This window comes from Stereum hirsutum, assembly GCF_000264905.1.
Source record: "Stereum hirsutum FP-91666 SS1 unplaced genomic scaffold STEHIscaffold_13, whole genome shotgun sequence".
In the NCBI taxonomy this organism is placed as follows: Eukaryota; Fungi; Basidiomycota; class Agaricomycetes; order Russulales; family Stereaceae; genus Stereum; species Stereum hirsutum.
In genome coordinates this window covers 1,579,827-1,597,771 of record NW_006763143.1, presented here as the reverse complement: position 1 = coordinate 1,597,771, position 17,945 = coordinate 1,579,827, and the positions used below count along the sequence as shown (strand labels likewise).

The 17,945-nt window shown below is 53.5% G+C and overlaps 5 protein-coding genes across 5 annotated transcripts; 3 read left to right on the top strand and 2 right to left on the bottom strand.

Moving 5' to 3' along the window:
- Positions 1–124: 124 nt before the first annotated feature.
- Positions 125–1,926, bottom strand: STEHIDRAFT_113723 (uncharacterized protein; the record flags this gene model as incomplete). The annotated part of the gene is made up of 7 exons (XM_007307655.1): positions 125–246; positions 319–547; positions 673–744; positions 921–1,190; positions 1,322–1,463; positions 1,502–1,794; positions 1,846–1,926. The coding sequence occupies 7 exons, from the start codon at positions 1,924–1,926 to the stop codon at positions 125–127; spliced, it is 1,209 nt and encodes a 402-aa protein (XP_007307717.1).
- Positions 1,927–2,741: 815 nt separating this feature from the next.
- STEHIDRAFT_113722 (uncharacterized protein) lies at positions 2,742–4,166 on the top strand (the record flags this gene model as incomplete). Its single annotated transcript, XM_007307654.1, has 6 exons — positions 2,742–2,822; positions 2,925–3,299; positions 3,363–3,549; positions 3,603–3,673; positions 3,734–3,767; positions 3,847–4,166. 6 exons carry the CDS (start codon positions 2,742–2,744, stop codon positions 4,164–4,166), a joined length of 1,068 nt encoding a protein of 355 aa, XP_007307716.1.
- Positions 4,167–8,324: 4,158 nt separating this feature from the next.
- Positions 8,325–10,438, bottom strand: STEHIDRAFT_113721 (uncharacterized protein; the record flags this gene model as incomplete). The annotated part of the gene is made up of 6 exons (XM_007307653.1): positions 8,325–8,642; positions 8,846–8,976; positions 9,045–9,117; positions 9,533–9,815; positions 9,892–10,060; positions 10,147–10,438. 6 exons carry the CDS (start codon positions 10,436–10,438, stop codon positions 8,325–8,327), a joined length of 1,266 nt encoding a protein of 421 aa, XP_007307715.1.
- A 482-nt stretch (positions 10,439–10,920) lies between these two features.
- STEHIDRAFT_113720 (uncharacterized protein) lies at positions 10,921–14,435 on the top strand (the record flags this gene model as incomplete). The annotated part of the gene is made up of 5 exons (XM_007307652.1): positions 10,921–12,616; positions 12,667–12,957; positions 13,074–13,960; positions 13,991–14,120; positions 14,266–14,435. The coding sequence occupies 5 exons, from the start codon at positions 10,921–10,923 to the stop codon at positions 14,433–14,435; spliced, it is 3,174 nt and encodes a 1,057-aa protein (XP_007307714.1).
- A 16-nt stretch (positions 14,436–14,451) lies between these two features.
- STEHIDRAFT_160216 (uncharacterized protein) lies at positions 14,452–16,960 on the top strand (the record flags this gene model as incomplete). Its single annotated transcript, XM_007307651.1, has 2 exons — positions 14,452–16,090; positions 16,182–16,960. 2 exons carry the CDS (start codon positions 14,452–14,454, stop codon positions 16,958–16,960), a joined length of 2,418 nt encoding a protein of 805 aa, XP_007307713.1.
- Between the last annotated feature and the right edge of the window lie 985 nt (positions 16,961–17,945).

Sequence of the window (17,945 nt, the reverse complement as noted above, 5' to 3'; positions counted from 1 at the left end):
GAGTCATGCCCACCGAGCGAATCGAGATAGAAAGAAAAAAGGGACATTGTATAGCCCTACCTACTTGTATGAATGCATCCAGACCTTCCCAAAGCAGCACATTCTCTTTTCGTCAGCCCCGTCATTATCTCTCTGCGCTCTGTTCCCTCTCCTTCCCTCCATTCGCCCCGTCTAGCCAACTTCCCCACCCGACAATAACCGGCTCCAGCTTCTCTCCCATCTTCCTCTCGTCACCGTCCTCTACATCTGTAATCGCCAAGACACCCCATAGATATCCTCACTCAAGCCCCTCCTCAACAATAGAGCGAGCACTCGCACCCAAACCTCGCCCACTCGCTTTTCCACCAATAGCTCCCCTTTCCCCCCTTCCTTCTCTGGCTCTGTCTCTTTTTCCTAGCTCCAACCCCCGCTCCGTATTCGTCCACTGAGGCGCGGCCGTGATACCGAGCACCAGCACCCTGAGTCCGTATTTATAGTCCGGCGTACCAAGGGCACAGCCAGATTGGGCATCCAGTGCAGCGATGAGGTCTGGTACGGTCGTTACGATCTGCATGCATTGTACACAAAGAAGTTAGAAACGATGAGGACAGGGGTAGATATCGGGGGGTGTAGTAAAGTGTACAATTGAGGGATGAGGAGATGGAAAACTGATAGAAAGAAGTTTGAACGCACCTTAGGGCCCTGCCCATCACCCTTGGCCAATTCCGAGGCGCGTTGGTGTTGGAGGAGACGGATCTTGAGGGTCTATGAGATTTAGTCGGCGCGGTCGAAGGAGATATGAATGTGGAGCGTGGAGGAGAAGGCTGAGCCGCGCGAAGTGTGAGGGCTCTGGGCGGGGTAGAGGGCGAAGTTGGAGGAACTGAGAGTGGAAGGTCCACACGACGAGGAATTGACGTCTTGCGCGGAGAATGGGAAGATACAAGTCTGGTGAGCGACGAAGATGGAAAGTTGGACGTGGTAGAGTCAGAGGCTAATATGGCATTGACGGACGAGCTACGTCGTCTCCTCTGCTTCGCATCCATAGTCTCCTTGCTTGAGACTTTGTGTGTGATAACTTGTGGCGCCACCCTCAAGTCGCCTTCCCTCCTGGAGCTCCCCTGGCCATTGAGCATCCCCAGCATGCGGGCCGTACTGTCCTCCCTATCTTCACTGCCGCGCTCGCTAATAGACTGCTCCGAACTTATTCCACCCTGAGCCCCGATTGTACGAGAGAGCGCAGTGACGGCGTCGACAGGAAGAGGCGAGGTATGTTCGTCAACAAGCAGAGATCGGAGATCGATGTCGGGGTGGCTCCCAGGCGGATACGACCGTATGCGTGTACCATCGAATCCCGCCCTGGAACTATTTGTGCGACTTCATCCCGCTCGTCGAAGGTTGAACCCAGGTAGCGCCGCCTTTCGTACTCAAACCATTGAGCTCTCCACTGAGTGCCTACGGGAATGGCGAGGCCGAACGCAAGGAGGCTGTCGAGAATGGAGATATCGGACGAGAAGTCGCTGACGAGAATGGAGATGCCGAGCGAGACGGCGACGACGATCCTACCCGAGGTTTGACGTGGGCCACACCAGGTGGCAGACGGAAAGGCTCGCTCTTCTCGAGTATTTTGGCTTCGCCGAACAGCGCTGCCGCTTTTGACCGACAGGGCCGAGCGTCATCGTACATGTCGGGAGCGTAGAGCGCAAGATCGAGTTTTACGTCACTGTTGCCCAAGGGGGTTTTCGAGTCTGGATCTGCGTGGTTGTGGATATCCTTCAATTTCCAGCCCTTACCCAGGCAGGGTTGCATCGCCTTGATCTATGGAGCAATCAGCACGAACGGGACGGTAGATGAACACAAACCACGCACAAATAAATTATAAGATTGGTCTTCCAGTGTAACATCTTTAAGTTTCTTCAGCGGCCCAAGGTCATGCTGCGGGGTTGGCATCCCTGAAGTTGATCGAGCAATTCACGGGTCGGTATCTCCACGAACTTTCCTTTCAATTCCTCTGCCGCACGCATGTATGCTGGATCATTGTACAAGTGGTTAGAAGTGAATGGCTAAGTCGTCGTGTGGCCCTTCCGAATCGGTGTCGTTGTGGTAGGTAGCCCAGAAAGGCTATGAGCGGTAGGTATCCCAGAGAGGCTATGGGTATCGATATCATCATCGCGGAGAGCGGTCGGCTGGTGCTGATGCGATGACGGACTAGAGGGGTGCGTAGTGGACGGTAACGGCTCGCTTGATCGTAACGGGAGCGCGAGCACATAGACCTCTGGCGTCTGCGCGAGCCTCGCGTTGGCCGCCTTTTTCTGCACTGTAGCCATCCCTTAAGCCTCCAGACGACCATATAAATCAAAAAATCACTAACTTTGAACGGATCTCGTTGTCTTCTAGGACAGGATTCGACAGGATCTGAGTGAGCTCTGCAGTCACTTCTGCGGGTACGACTGCATCTTGACTGCCTCCATCGTTCTCTTTTCAGATCAACGTCGCGTTGAGATTGCAAGATTTCGACTAGAATGATGCCCAGTCAATAAGTGATAGCCCCTATTATCTGGGATCGATAGTTAAGGCAAACGAGGAAAGCTTAAGCAAGGTAATTTCGCCACACACACAAATGTTAGAGGCGGAGATCGGATGGCGGCCACGTGTGTCGGCGCCGTGTTAGGAACCGGGATGCAGGCGTGGCGTCGGGCGCTTGAAGACGTCTCCGTCTCTGTCTTGCCCGCATATCTACCTCATACGCCACATCGCTACTCAATATGAGCATGAAGCGTAAACGGTCACCACCACCGCCCGCACCCAAGGTCGAGCCTTCAGAAGGCGGAGGCCTGGAAGTGACAGTGAGTCTGTCGTGGGTATTGTGGTGATCATCGCGCGTGTCAAGCGGTGACCGCGCAGATTGGAGTCCACCGGCTCACTGTTTGTTCCGTGCTCTCCGTCAGGTAAAAACGGAGGAGAGCGCAATGAGGATCAAGTCCGAGGAGGAGGCTGGCATCAGCAGGCTCCGAGAAGTGGTCAGAGCGACCTGCGATGGACTGGGGATGGAGCGAAGCGACATCGACGACGTCGACGTGAAGCCTAAGCGCGAGATCGAGAGGCTCCAAGGGATCAACGACGACGCGCGCGATCCACTGGATCAATTGAGGCTGCAGAATGGCGATGTCGACGAGGGCGACGCGGGGCCTTCGGTAGGTACGCGGAGCGGGGTCGCCGTCGAGGATAGCGGAGGAGATGACGGGCACGGAGAAGGAAGAGAAGGAGGAGTTGACGGGATAGGAGGAGGAGGAGGAGGGGGAGATGATGGGAGCGGGGCGATGGTGAGTACCTTTTGTTCTTTGAACATTGGACTGTGGCGTTGACTATCCGGGTTTCTTGTGCAGGAGACGCAGACAGACGGCGGTGAGTGCGTTCAGTTCACTGCGGAGGGTGCATGCCTTGACGACGATGGCCAATTTGGCGCAGGTCGTGTGAGAGGTGTTGGCGCAGAGGAAGGGCCGCAGCTTAAAGTGAATAACGGTGGCGTTCGTGATGGAGAAGGAGGGGCTGACCCAGGGAGGCCAATCGAGGGTGAGTGAGCTGTGTTGGCCTCCGTATCTGTTGGGACCTTGACGATGCGGAAGCTCTGGGCGGGCCCTTGACAGCGGAAGATGGAGAAAATGGCGAAGCTCGTGGGGCCTCCGATCGCGACCGAGTGAGTGTTGGCCGTGACGGTGCGGAATGTTGTGCCATGCTGACTCTGTTTCGGCTGTAGTCCCCTCGAGTGCGACCTGTTACGGAGGGGAGAGGTGAGTGTGAGATCTCATTGGGCCGGAGGCGTGCAGCCTGGGACGCTGATCACGTCTCGTCGGCGTGTTTTCGTGTTAGGTACGACGTCGACGCACCAAGAGGCCGGTGAAACGCAGACGGAACGCGAGGATCATGGTAGTGGACCTGGAGAGTGTGGAGAAGACGATGACGTTCGTGGTGAGGAGGGGGTGGGTGATGAAGGAAATGGAGGCGACGGAAGCAGATCACGCGCTGGGGCCAAAAAGAGGAAGGTCGGACGACCGCGCGGGAGTGGAAGGAAGAGCGAGCAGGAGAGGGTGGCCGAGAGGGGGTGGATTCCGCCGAACCGCGCGGACAGAGAGGTGGAGGACAAGGCCGTGAAGCGGCGCAGAGCATCGTTGAGGCCGAGGAAGAAATGAGCGAACTGCCCCCTGTCGATTCGTTGTCCGCAGGACGTCTGGCGTGCGCGTTTTCCCCGCTGTGCCGGTTTCATCCTGTCACGTCGATTTGTTTTCGACGGCATCATTCTTGTTTCTCATTGACATTTTGTTTTCTTGGATGCCGTGTGCCCCTCTTCGTGACGGCTTGTACAAACCTACCTGCATTGATCATGCCAAATATATGCTCTTTACAAACGCCTTCCACCGTTGCCGATGTCGACGGACTATCCGCATCCAAATTACCCATGAGCGCCTCCCTCTCGATATCTCCCTCAATATTGGCGAAGCAAAGTTGCCGATCAGTCCCTAGAGTGATGGGTGTGTTCTGCCGCTACATCTACTCACATCCCTTCACGTGCGATGAAGCTTTTGGTCCGGTTCAGTGCCCTATAGGTGGCGGTGGCGGTGGCGGTGGCGAGGAGTTAGTCTGGTCAGCCTTCGTGTATGATTTGTGGACGGGAGGTGGATACTAGTCGGGTGCGTCAGGTCCGTCGATTACGAGTTCTTGATTTCGTGAGCGTATGTGGCGAGTTTGTTGGTGAGTTTGATGCGTTAATTGATCGAGCGCGTTGGGTACATGGTCGATTGGGCGTAGAGAGTCGGTAGGTGCATTCTTTGTGCCCGTGGATAGAGTGGGATCGGTATAGCGAAGTTGCATCGAGATCGTTCGTTAGAGCGTTTTCGCTATCGAGTGCGACAGCTGTTGCGCCGGTGGAGCTGTCGAGGTCGCCCAGAGATCTGTCGTGGAGCGAGCCTAACAGCACCGCCAACGAAGCGCCAGTGTGCCGACTTACTCTGTCGCTGTCGCAGCGACAGCTGATTGGCCGGGTTGCGAAAACGCTCTGTTGAGATGGGAGAGGGGAGGAGAGGGGAGGAGAGCGATCAGAGATCGTCAAACCTAGCATAGAGACGCGAAAGGATAAAGGTCGATCCAAAGATGAGATAGAAAAAACCGAATACAACGGTATAAAGGAATGCGAGAAGACAAGAACGAAATGAAATTTAAGTAAAATACACTAAAGCTCATACTCCCCCGAATTGATACAGTACTGATAGCGTTCCCGCCCGGCCGTGCAGAGCTGCTTCAGAAAGCTACACCCGCACTCGTCTGTCGCTATTCATTGAAGGATAGGTCTTATCACGATGATGTTGATGACGACGACGATGAATGAAAATCCAAAGAGTCGGACGTACCACCTCGACGAGCTCCTCCTCCCCACTCCCAACCCTCCCAATACCTCGACGAACCTTCCCTACACGATCCTATTCGTCGCCGTGAACCACGCCATAGATCCCTCCTATATGAGAAAACTATGAATTCGTGTCAGCAATTATATCACACTAGTTACATACGAACCGGGCCGAGGAATAGTGTGGCACCCACGTTTGAGCATTGTGCAAAAGGTCAAGCGATGAAATCGCAGGAAAAAAAGGAAAGGAGGACGACACTATTGAAGCGAAGAAAACAAAGGGCCAAGAGTCGGGAGGTGGATGAAAGAGGAAAGTACTGGAACGAAGAAGCCAACTGATCATGCTGCGATGCCGACCCCCGAGCTTCGAGAGGACCGGACGATGCGGACGGGCTAGAAGTGGGTGTAGAGGACGGTTTCTGGGCCGTCAAAGGGATGTCGTATTCGTCTAGGTTGGCAGTCAGTGAGTCGGTATAACATGACGAGGAAGAGGACGAGAGGGACAAAAGGGGCATGAGAGGGAGAAGATGGTGTGACGTGATGCAAACTAGTGTGGCGTACTAGTGTGGCGTAGGTACGATGATCGTCAGCAGAGAGAACGAACCTTCTTTTATGAGCTCCGTCGGATATCTTGCATGAGCATATCAAAAGACGCGACGAATAGCATTTTGATGAGCGTTGTTGCGCGGGCCATACATTGTTGAATGCCGAGGTAGAGATCTGCTTCGCGAGAATGGCTCTTGGATCACACGTATCAGCAATAAGTAGAGGCTTAGTCATGCGTGGAGATGAGGAAGAAAAAATGTGGAGTGGCATACCTGTGGCTTGGAAAATGCGATGCAGACTTCGCCGTGTTCGAACATGCACGGGGAGTCTGTCCGAAGTACAAGCGAGTCGTCCAGATGGTTCAACGTACTCGTCCCGTATTCCAATCCCTGAAAATGATGCAGCCCATGCAAATTCTCAGCATGTGGTTCGCCAGTCGTACGCCTGCGAACGTCAACATAAGCTCTCCACACACGAGCGGAGCCAAAGCAGACAGGAACTGACTCTCTCCTCTAAAGACTTCTGAAACGTCTCCTAAAACCGTCTCCTTCCCTCCTCTACATTCATACCCAAGCGACATCCTCTAGACCTCCGCATCTATCTCGTCGATCTTTACCACCAACATCTCACAAACCACCAATCGATCCTGGCCACCTTCAAATATTTCTCCACAAGCAACCCTTGGCTGCGGGCGACGGAGCACTCGATGAGGGTGAACAAGTCATGAAACTGTCGCGGGCTTCGGATAGAGGGGTTTTGATGGAGGTTGTCCTACGGGTGCGAGGTGGTGGAGGTGGTGGAGATGAGGTCTGAAAAGCGGGCGGAGGCTGAGACGGAGGCTGTAGGGGAGGTGTCGAGGAGCGGGGTGGTGGTTCAAGTGCTAAGGCACGGAGAAACTCTCAAATTTTATTCTTCAACTTTGAACTGCCCGTCGTCGCTCGTTAGTTATGGCTGAGAGAGATAAGGTGTAGCGAAACAGCCGAACCTTGAACGATCATGAAGGTCGGCCGAGAGCTGCTTTGATACGTCCAATATCTTATGCTTTCGAGAGACGCTCTGTATTCCCGTTCGTCCAGGGAGACGGAGAGTTTGCTGCTTGATAGCTGTCGAGAGTGTGAGTGTGAGTGTGAGGTGGCGTGCCTCGCTGGTTCGAAGAACGCGTCGTCGTCATTCGGTCCAGTTTTGTGTCCATGTTGGATTTTCCCTCAAAATATCACGATGAAATAACAACGTGACGTCGGCGCTGTGGTATGAAGAGGTATGATCTATGAGTGTACGATTCCCTTCACGTCAAATATAACGGATGGTGAGCCTAGGTATGATCTGCGGCTAGCAGCGGCGGGGCGTTGAGACTGTTGACAGTTGAGCTCGAAGGAGTTGAAGGGGATTCCTGTGGTCACGAAGGCCAAGAAGTAACAATGAGAGAACTGTTCAGTTTCTTTAGAAGGAGGGTACCAGGTATATCAAATTTGGAGCTGCCGGTACTTATGTAGAGAAGAAGAAGGAGAGCGTGGACGAGAGCGAGCGGAAAGACAACTCAGACAGCTACAGAGCGGGAAACAAAAGGGATCACCGAGAAAGCGCCGCTCTGACCCCGCTTGCAAGGTAAGGCTGCACTAAGTTCAAGTTTGGGTTGATAAATTACTGTAACTGGATGACTTCCCGTGGCCGTTTGGGACGTTGCGTAGACCAAATACCCAACCCAAACGATGCTGCCGAGGTTCGGCTGATGGCAAACCGTTGGGTCGGGTCGACGCGACCTCGTTCTAGGTGCAACGCCTGGGAAGGGGTGTCAACCCCCCTACACAGGCCAAAGCCGCATCCCAGACCAGATTTTTGGACTCCGAATGCTTTTCGCGCGCGCACATCTCTGCCGCATTCACTGCCCGCTTGATCCGAGCACGCTGCGACGAGGAGGACCGTCCTCACAACCTCGAACGATGAGCTCGACACCAATGGGGAACGAGTGCGAGACGGTTAAATCTTCGGGGATAGGAGAGGGGCTGCGCGAGCGACTGAAGGTAGGAGGTTTATACGAATTTTGATCCCGCTTGCCTCTTACCCAGAAGCGCTGGTGGCCGATTATGGTCAATTGTGATGCCATAAGCTGGCGCCGAAGTTGGTCTCCGTCGCGTCAACGCGTCGAGGCGCTCTCTCGCTTTCTTTCATCACCTGTCTTTTCACCTCGCTCTGTCCTTCGCACCAATGCTATCTAAACAGGTATTCCATTCGCTCATTGGCTCTCCAATCCGTGTAAGTCATTAACTATACTCTTTTCCTCTCTTTAACCATACACAACGAATAACAAGGCATTTGACCACTTCGTGACTGGCACGCGTGTCAACGCAGTCGCTGCTTTTGGCTTGAATTGCTTTTCTCAGATACTGACCAACGATTTCTCCTAGTCTATATGTCTACCGGTGAAAGGTCTTTCCAGATCCGACAAACACCCGCACAAGACATCTCGGTCGGGGCACATGTATTGGCTCGGATTCGTTGAGCCGAAGAGAGCAGTCTGCACTGCAGAAGCACAGAACGTGGCCCAGATGGCATAGTGCCACTCGAGGTGCTTTCTCTCGTAGTCGCGAACGCTCGGGTTGTGTACGCGACCCCAAGGTACGCCTTTCTGATTGCGCATTTCGTGTCGTCCATGTATTCCTGAGAAGGGCCACGACGACTGTGCCAGCTGCACAATGGCATAGCCTGATGTCGTGGTTTGCTTGGTTGCATGCGTTGACACGCTCAGTAGAGGTGTTGACTTGTTCTTCGTGCAATGCACAGCCCAGGCTTAGAGTGCGCCCTCGATGAACAATGTCCAATCAATGTACCCGTCTCATCGCTCCTCTCCGAGACCATCACCGTTCCATCACCGCAATACCGTTCACAATATCACGTCAACTCGGTGGGATTGGTACCGCTGACCGTCGACACCGACACCTTGATGCTTGGGTCGGGAACAGCAGCCAATAGGGATCGGGGTCGATGCGTGAAGCAAGTAAGTGTGCTGCGATATGTGGACAGGAGGTAGAAGTGGGTGGCGTGATCAGGTGTTGCTGAACATGAAGGGTAATGCAAACGTTCACGTCAACGATGAAAATGATGCTAACAGCGGATGGCTCACGTTCGAACGTTGGTGGGGCGGCAATCTGCACGAGCTCTGCTGTGTGTTGACCTTCAGTCCGAAGCTGGGCTTCCTGATATTGTTGATAACGAGTGTTTGCTTAGCGTTCTGGGGCAAGAGCTTTCAACACAAAATCTGATGATTGTGCAGTTGAGTGGCATACAAATGAAGCCTAGATAGTTACCGGGCTGTCTTGAGTGTTACAAAGTACACAACAGCGCACGACCATGCGATCAAGCACGGTCAAGGACAATGGAAGAACTCTCCTCACTCCAATAGTGGTGCCACCCCGAGACTATGTGAGTTTGAGGCCAGGGTGAGGAGTGTGCACATCGGTAGTCAAAGAGAAGGATGCTGTGGTTGATACGACGCGTCCAACACACAAGTCAGAGTAGTAAAAATGTGTATCTGTAGCAGTACGTAGACTAAAGATTATGCCATGTACCGTAAAAGACTCAAAGTGCTCCGAATACGCCATCGGACAATACATCCTCGTCCCTATACTCCTCCTCAGACCCGAGATTGTAGAACTCGTCGTCCGAGTCAGGATCCGAATCCGAATCCGTCTCTTCATCCTCCTCATCATCGCTATTCTCTTCCTCTTCATCAGCCTCGATTCCCCCTGAATCCATGCTATCTTCACCCTCTGTTTCCCATTGCACTGAACTCGCAGTGGGTGCCTCACGTCGGAGCACGGCGTTGCAAGAGACCGTACTTCGATGGCCGACCCTACTTCCACGGAACCGCATGACCATATCTCGGTCGACAAACCTAAATACAGGTGAGTGGTGAAAAACCTGAGTAATCCGACGTTTGTGAGCATAGGAGGAAAATGGACACCACATACATGTCTACATATGCCGAAGTCCAATCATTCTCCTCTTCCTCCTCGTTGTTACCGTTAGCACGAGCTAGAGAAGGGCTTGCGAGGAGTGTCGATGTCCGGCCATAAACAAACGCCGGGATAATGTGAGCGCTTCGGATAACGTTGGCAGGGCTGATGAAACCGAACGCATCTGGTTTGTCGTGAGACAAAGGACACTTGAGGAAGACGCTTCGCCGCCCAGCCCCAAACATTTACTGGATCCGTGTACCAGCGCACCCAAAGGAACTCCAGACGTTGCCAGTCCGAAGAGGACCCCCAAGCCCGTGGTGGCGTACCGTGCAGTGAAAAATAACAAGTACACGAGCGTACCAGTATGGGTGAGCACCGTCGTCGTGATTGTTCGAGAGTACCATGATATCGCGGCGTTTCTGGGGATTAACGGAATCTTGTGCTCGACGAATGTCGTACGTGGTGTAGTTGATGCGTAGGCGACGGTGGCGATATAGCCGGGGATTTCTACTTCGTTACGCTCGCGTGGGGTGAGCTCACGCTCTTCGATATTGAGCATACGGGCATGAATGTGATCTTCCAGGTGAGAGTAGAAGTCCTAGATAAAGTGGCCGGCTCGATTAGTGAATGACTTCCCGTCGCATTTGGGCGAAAGCCTAAACGCTAGAGCGGAGAGCGAATTACGATAGAATTAAGGCTTGGGAAAAGTCGTAAACCGTCGCGCAGGGCCTCGAGCGCGAACATCAACAATCTGCTATTGCTCACCTCCGACGTCTTATCACTGCCTACAACACCCGACCAGATAACGATAACCCCATCCCACCTCTACGCTACACTCCTGGAGATCCTCGTAATGCTGTCGACTACGCCTTCTTATCTCTCTAACAACCTGACCATGAACTGCCCCGCTCTGACCTCCTCGAAAGAGCCAAGGACTACCTCAACAGCGAGGAATGAGCCGGAGTCTCCTGTGCGTGGAGAGCTTGCACAGGACCGGACAAGTCTCGACGGGTCACGTTCGCGCCTACCGAGAAGCTGCCCATGGCTCAACTTCTCCCTATGCTAGAGGCGGAATTTGGTCGTCGCAAGATTACAACTCAGATCAAGTTTGTCTTCAAGGATAACAGTCGTGCTGTCTTCGACCTCATTGATCCCAAGGATGTCGACTCTCTCCTCCAAAACCCTCCTGTATTCGCCGGCCACTCATTCTTCCCATCTCGCCCTCGCTGTGTCGAACCTCTCTATGCCCTCGAGATCGCGGTGGTCGGCTTGAAGCACGTCAATGGCGCAAAGTCGTTCATCGATCAGTACATTCGCAACAAATACGGAAACGACGCCATCTCCGCCAGCCGTCTCGTCCCCGAGATGGACATGTACACCGTCGTCTTCACCTACTGGGACACCGGTAGTCGCTTCCTCACGGATCCCTTCACCGCCTTCCACGGCACTCACCTCGCCTCCTATATCGGCTCCCCGACTCCGGTCCTGCTCTATCTGTTCAACTCGCAGGGCTTTGCTCTGAGCGGCGTACCTTCCGGGTCGGGCACCAATCCGGCGGAGCTCCGGGACATCCGTGCCGAGATGGACTCGTTTCGACAGGAAGGCAAGGCCGTCGCCACATCAGTTAACGCAGTACTGGCGCATCAAGACAAACGGTTCGAGTACCTCCAGGTCCAACAGCAGCATACCGCAGCTATGTTCGCCAATCAGACATCGCTCCTCATGCTGACCATGCAGTCTTCCGCCACCCAGAACACCCTTTTCAGTCTCCAGGCTGAACAACGGTCGATCAGGAGGCAGCTCGTCGGTGCGGCTGGTGATGAACAAGCTACGCTCGAGGAAGACCTGGCCGCCGTTCTCCAACAGATCAAGATCCAGGAAGATGTTCTGCGTACCCAACAAGCTCAACAGTCTGCACTCCAGTCATCGACCTTTCCCGCCCTTCCGAACCCACCTCCATCCGCACCCACCTCTATTCCCGTATCTGAAACATCTGATACTACCCCTACCGCTTCGTCCTCGGCGACAACTGTTTCCAGCAACACTAGGAAACGCAACTCCACTGCGAAACCGTCAGCCGCTCCACCCAAACGCGCTAACACACGCCAATCCAAAGCTCCAGCTGAGGGTCGCATCCAGACGGTGAACGACGGCGACGACGACATGGATGATAATGAGGTGCCGTCCACTGTCGCTGCCTCTCCGCCGGCCCTTCTGATTCGCGCCCCTAATCCAGTGAACCCGCCTAACAAGGCTTCATCTCGGGCGGATTTAGAAGAGAGGCGCCGCGCGACATGCCTTTTTGCACCATCCCCATTCTTTCGTAACCATTCATCTTCTCGTCGGCCTTGTTTCCGTCGCCTATTGTTCTTCTTCTTCAGTCTGTGTCTTTTGCGTTGTGTATCTGCCTCTCATCCCTTCCGAGTCTACGCTATCAATGCAAATGGCCTCGGTGACGTTATGAAACAGTCTGCCATTGTTGGCGGCATCATTTCCTCCAAACCACACGCCTGGGTCATCAACGAGACCAAATCAACTCGTCCGGTTGCGTCGCGTGTATCTATTCCGGGCTACGACATCTTCGAGTCCGTCGGTCTCCCAGCTGCCGGTTCAAACCGTGGCAAATGGGGTGTTATCGTAGGAGTTCGACGTGATGTCCAAGCTCTACGCTTGGACGTTCATGAAACGCTGAAGGGCCGTGCCATTGCCCTTGACCTGATCATACCGACGACCAGTGGTTACGGGCTTTCGCACCGTTTCATCGGGCTCTACGCGCCTTGGATCCAGGGACCTCTCCGGACACCTCCTCTTTTTGGCCTTTAATTGCTGACCTCTGCCTCTCGTCCCCGTTTTCCTGGTCAATCGCCGGGGACTGCAATGCCACCTTGGCTTCCTGTGAAAGCTCGGCCATCCACTACTCTCCAAATTCCGCCACCAGACAGTATAGCCAATTCCTCCGCAACGCTGCAGGACAAGACGTATGGACCTACGTTCCCGATCGTTCCGTGTCCGCACTTTACACGTATCGGGGTCCTCTCGGTCAGAGTATCATTGACCGCGTTGCACATTCCGCGCGTGGTATCGCTGGCGCTGATATCACCATTCACCCCTCCTTTATTGGCGCAACTGATCACAGACCCATCTTGGCCTCCATCTTTCTTTCACCTCCGAGATCTTTCGCATCCTCCACTCAGTTACCATCCTCCATTCACACGACCATTACTCCTGGTACTTCTACCCACGACGTCACGAAAAATCCCAATTCACCCACTTCGCAGAAGCGGCCTCGCGTCTGGCATCAGCAGAAGTCCATCAGGAACCCATCACCGATGACTCCGCATTTGAACGTCGTTATCGTGCACTCACCAAAGTTCTCCATGAGGCCGCCTCCGAATCGTTCAACCTCCCTCGCTCTTCCGCTCAGTTCTCTCCTGCCCACGAACGTCGGGTCTCCAGCCCTAGCATACAGATCATCGTCATGGAGCTGCGCCGAATCGGGCGACTTATTTCCGCTGAACGCTCCACTCCGCCCCGCACTTCACAACTGGCGTCCTTTGCGCCCTGGGTCACCTCCTATGACTTGGCATTCCAGGCTCACTCGAGTTCGAATTCCACGCCACTTACCTATATCGACTTCCTGTGTCTATCGCGTCGTTCCCTCCACCGTCTCCTGTACCGAGAAGAACGCCTTGAGCGCCAACGTCGGCTTGCCCAATCCCACCGCGCTCGTATCAATGGTGTCCTCATGGGTGGCTCCTCTAAGAGACTCCAAGCTCGACTAACATACTCTGCACCACCCCTCGCACTGGCCGATCCTGCTACGCCCGATGTTCTTCACACTAGTCCAGAAAACGTCAAGAAACTCACTCAGGAGTACTTCAGTCAACTCTACCACCACGACCTCGCTCCGTCTGCCGAGAAGCCTTGGATGGATACGCCTTCTGTGATGGCCGTAAAGGAACGTGTTCGCGCACAACCCTTTGTATGGAGACAACCTGTCACCATATCGTCGTTCCGATCCCTTCTCCGCAAAGGGAACTCACGCCCAGCTCCTGGCCCCGACGAGTGGGAGAAATGGCAAGTACGTGCCCTCAACGATGACGTCCTCCAGTTGATACTTGACCTTGCCAACTACGAAATCCTCGCGTCCCATGTCCCCACCGTTGTCAAACCGTCCACCCTATCCACGATCCACAAACGGGGCTCTCGAATACATCTCTCAAACTACCGTGGCATCACTTGTAGCACTTCCTTCTCAATCTTCCCTTCACCTGGCTCAACTTTCTCCTCACGCCTTTTCTTGCTGACCTTCGTGTCCTACCGGAGGGGCAAATCGCTACTCAGACCGGCGTTCAGGGTCGTGACCTGCTATCGTTCTTGTCACAGGTCGAGACGTGGTCGAACGCGAAAACGTTCCGCTCTATGTCCTCCGCCGTGACCAGCAGAAAGGCTTCGACCGACTCGACCCTCAGGGCTTCTACGATGCCATCATATCTTATGGCCTCCCTTCGTCCATAATCGACCTAGATCGCTCGGCTCAGACGGATGTCCCTTAATCACTGGCTACACGACATGACCTCTCGCGATCCCGGTGCTCTTGTCATCTCCACGCGTCAATCCCGTCTTGGTTCTCCTCATATCCCTGCCGACCACATCCAACTGCGAGTCACCATGGTGGAAGCTATGGACGACTCCGCATTGTTTGCAACGCGCCTCTCGTCGATCCGTCTCTTCGCGCTTCTTATGGAACGATTCCAAGCCGTCTACGGCTGGCTTACTTCATGGCCGAAGTCCCTTCTCCTAATCCGCAATGTTCCCGATCCACCGTCCACTCTTTCCATCCCAACCATCGACCCTCCCGACTTCTCCTCCGATATCGTTCCTCTCCAACCAGTGTCCGTAGTCACCAATCACTTAGAATTCCTACGCGTTCACACAAATGATCTCCACACGCAATACTTACGAATCCGCGATCTGATTGAGAATTTCGAATTTCCCTCCCTCTCCTACCGTCTTCCTTTCACTGTTCTTCGCCGAATCGTTTCCCAATGTCTCATTTCGTCTATACGTCCGCGATTATCCTTCCAACCAATATCCAAAAAAGATGCAAAATCACTCGATCTCCTGATAGCCAAGAAAATCCACGAATATCTCTCCTTTCCCTTCGCATTCAATTCCACTCTTCTTTCGCTTCCTCTTTCCCTTCATGGTTTTGACTTTCCATCCATCACACGTATCATCGATGCCTGCGCTCTTCAAGGCCTGCAGCGTGACCTTAATCACCACGTACCCTCCTTCCGTATGATGGCCGATATCACGTTAGCTGACTGGACGTGTTCTTTTAATCATTGCTGTTCCCCTCTCGGTTCCTCTTCTGCCCTCGGCAATTCTCGCCCTTCATTCACTCGACGTCGTAACCTACTCCCTTGGGCTTGGATCTTGGCGCACAATGTCATGTCCGAGCTCAATGTCTCCTTCCGTCACACCGACCAATCACACTTATTCCTTGGTTCTGTTGTTATTTCTCATGTCTCTCGATCTCTTTCTTCTCAACATACGCTTTCCGCACACATCATCAACTCCCTCACACGCCTGAATATCCTTTTTCTCTCTCAAATTGCTACTTGGACATACACTACTCACCCTATCTCACAACCACAACCTACTTGGTCCCTTTCCCCTCGTGACGATGTCTTGAATTTCCTTTCCAACAATATCCCCGCACACCAAACTACCGCACTCTCCACGTGGCTTCACCACCTATCTCTCGCCCACATCACCTACGGCCTTGACTCTTCCCTAGCTATTCCCCGTCATCTACGACAACACGAGGCTGAACATCATACACTCGCACTCCTCCGGGCCTCTCCACTTCCTCCATTCGCATCCCCCACTCCTATTCTTGCTTCTGATGCCTCTATGATCCCTCCATCCGTACCGCTACACCAATCTCGTTCCGTCACCCCAGCCGTTTCCTCTACGTTTGGTTCCGTCACAGCATCCCTCCAACCACTACGTAGAAGTGCATCCACTCTCCATGGTGAAGTTTATGGTTTGATTACGGCCGTTGTCTTACTCCGATCCGAAGCTCCTCACTCTCTATCTCATTCCCTACCTCCTATCATTACCGATCATCTCAATTCGACTCGTCTCATTTCCGATTCCTTCATCCAATCCAAACCTCCCCTCTCGTGGTCCGCTCTACCCGCCCGTTCTTTATGCAGATGGCTTCGCGATCTTCTTTCACAATTTCCCACTCGCCCCGCCTTAACCTATACACCTGTACATACGTCTTCAACCAGCCTCCCTTCCATTGCCGACGCACATGCTGATCATTGTGCTTCTTCCTCCCAATATCACCCGCTCTCCAAACCAACCCATGCCTATCCATACCTTTTTTATGGATCGTTACACTCCGTTCACTGAAGCAGATGGATTTATAGAGTACAATCTCGCTTCCTTCGTTCATCGCTTCTCCGCACGTTCATACGCCTCCGATCCCGCTTTCCATCCCAACCGGACACACCTCAAACTGCTCTATGACGACCACTCTCTACCTGACCACTCGTACACCCGCGCCTCATCCGCTTACTCCGCCATCGTCCAATTGTACTCCCGCTCCTCACAACTACCCACTCCAGCTCTACTATCTGCGAGGCTTCGAGATGGCGCCGAAAACTGTAGGCGTTCCCAATGCCATCTCGATCGGCGCGCATGGGTTCTTGATAACCAACACCACATCTTCGTCACTTGCCCGTCGTTCCAACATCTCCGCCAACAATACCTCCATAGGGTCCTCGAGGAGACTACCAAACTGCTCGAAGAGTTCCAACTACTACCCACCACCCACTCCGCTCTCCTTCGAGCAGCATCCACCCTCTTCACTGATGACGCGCAGACCCGAGTATCGCTCGCGATACTACCTAGGCGTCATCCCCTCGGTGGCTCATCTATCACCGAATGGAGTACACCAAACGACCAAGGAGATGAAACGGTTCACGCATCGTGTTGCCCATCTATGACACACAGTCGCAATCCAGCTATCCGGGAGAATTTGGGGAGAATGGTCCAGGCAGAATAGGGTTTCCGTCTCGGACAAGTCGTCCTCTACATATAACGCTATTGATTCTTCGCTTTTACCTGATCACATCTTACACCTCCGTTTACAATCCATCGCACCTTGATCTTGTTTCGGTCATCCTTGTTTCGAACGTACTTACCATACTTACGCGACTCGAGTTGGTTTTCTTGTGCTGTTCTTACTTTATCCGTCCGGCCCGGCGAGGTCCTGTACCTGAGCTATGTTTGTAGCGTAGTCGGCCTATCAAACTTGTTTCCTTGTTTCCACACAGCGGCGAACGAACCAAGAACGGACCGGCCGCCACTCGGGCTGTTATTTTTTATTTTTCCCGGCCAGATATATAACCTTCCAGTAAGGATCTGGAGCAAGCGAACAGAGAACCACATTTGTCTTGACCAAAACCATACCGACACGCGTCGGACGGGGAATAATAGGTTAATGCCTGGTGTGCACGTACTTACTGCGTACGGAACGAAACACCTGTCACGGAATCGAATCCCGTCTGTTGCCCGTCTGCCTCTTTCTTCCGGGTTCCGGCGGCGTCTGAGAAACGCCGGTGGCGCGGATGCAAATCCAAAACCACGCGTCAGAAATCCGCGGTTTTGCTGATTCGGAAAGTTGCGATCTCGCATGCTTTCTGAAGGCGCTGTAAGGCTTCCGCGGTTTCGCTGATAACTCGAACAGGAGAGCCAGTGAGTCATTCAGGCTTTCTAGCCCCTGTTTATACTGAATTTGCTACTGACTATTTCTAGTGTCTACAGATGGAGTTGGCTCATACATGGACGCTAGCGACTCGCACGAAGACGAAGACAGCTCCATTAACATTTTTCGTCAGAAAATTCGCCGATTTGCTTATTCTTCTCCATCGCGCTCTTACAAGATCCCCTCGTCGCCTCAGCAGCTCAACCGCCATCTCGCTTCAGACACACGCCAACAGTCCCGAGAACGGTCTCGTCGATTTGCTGGCGAGCTATCGTCATTACAT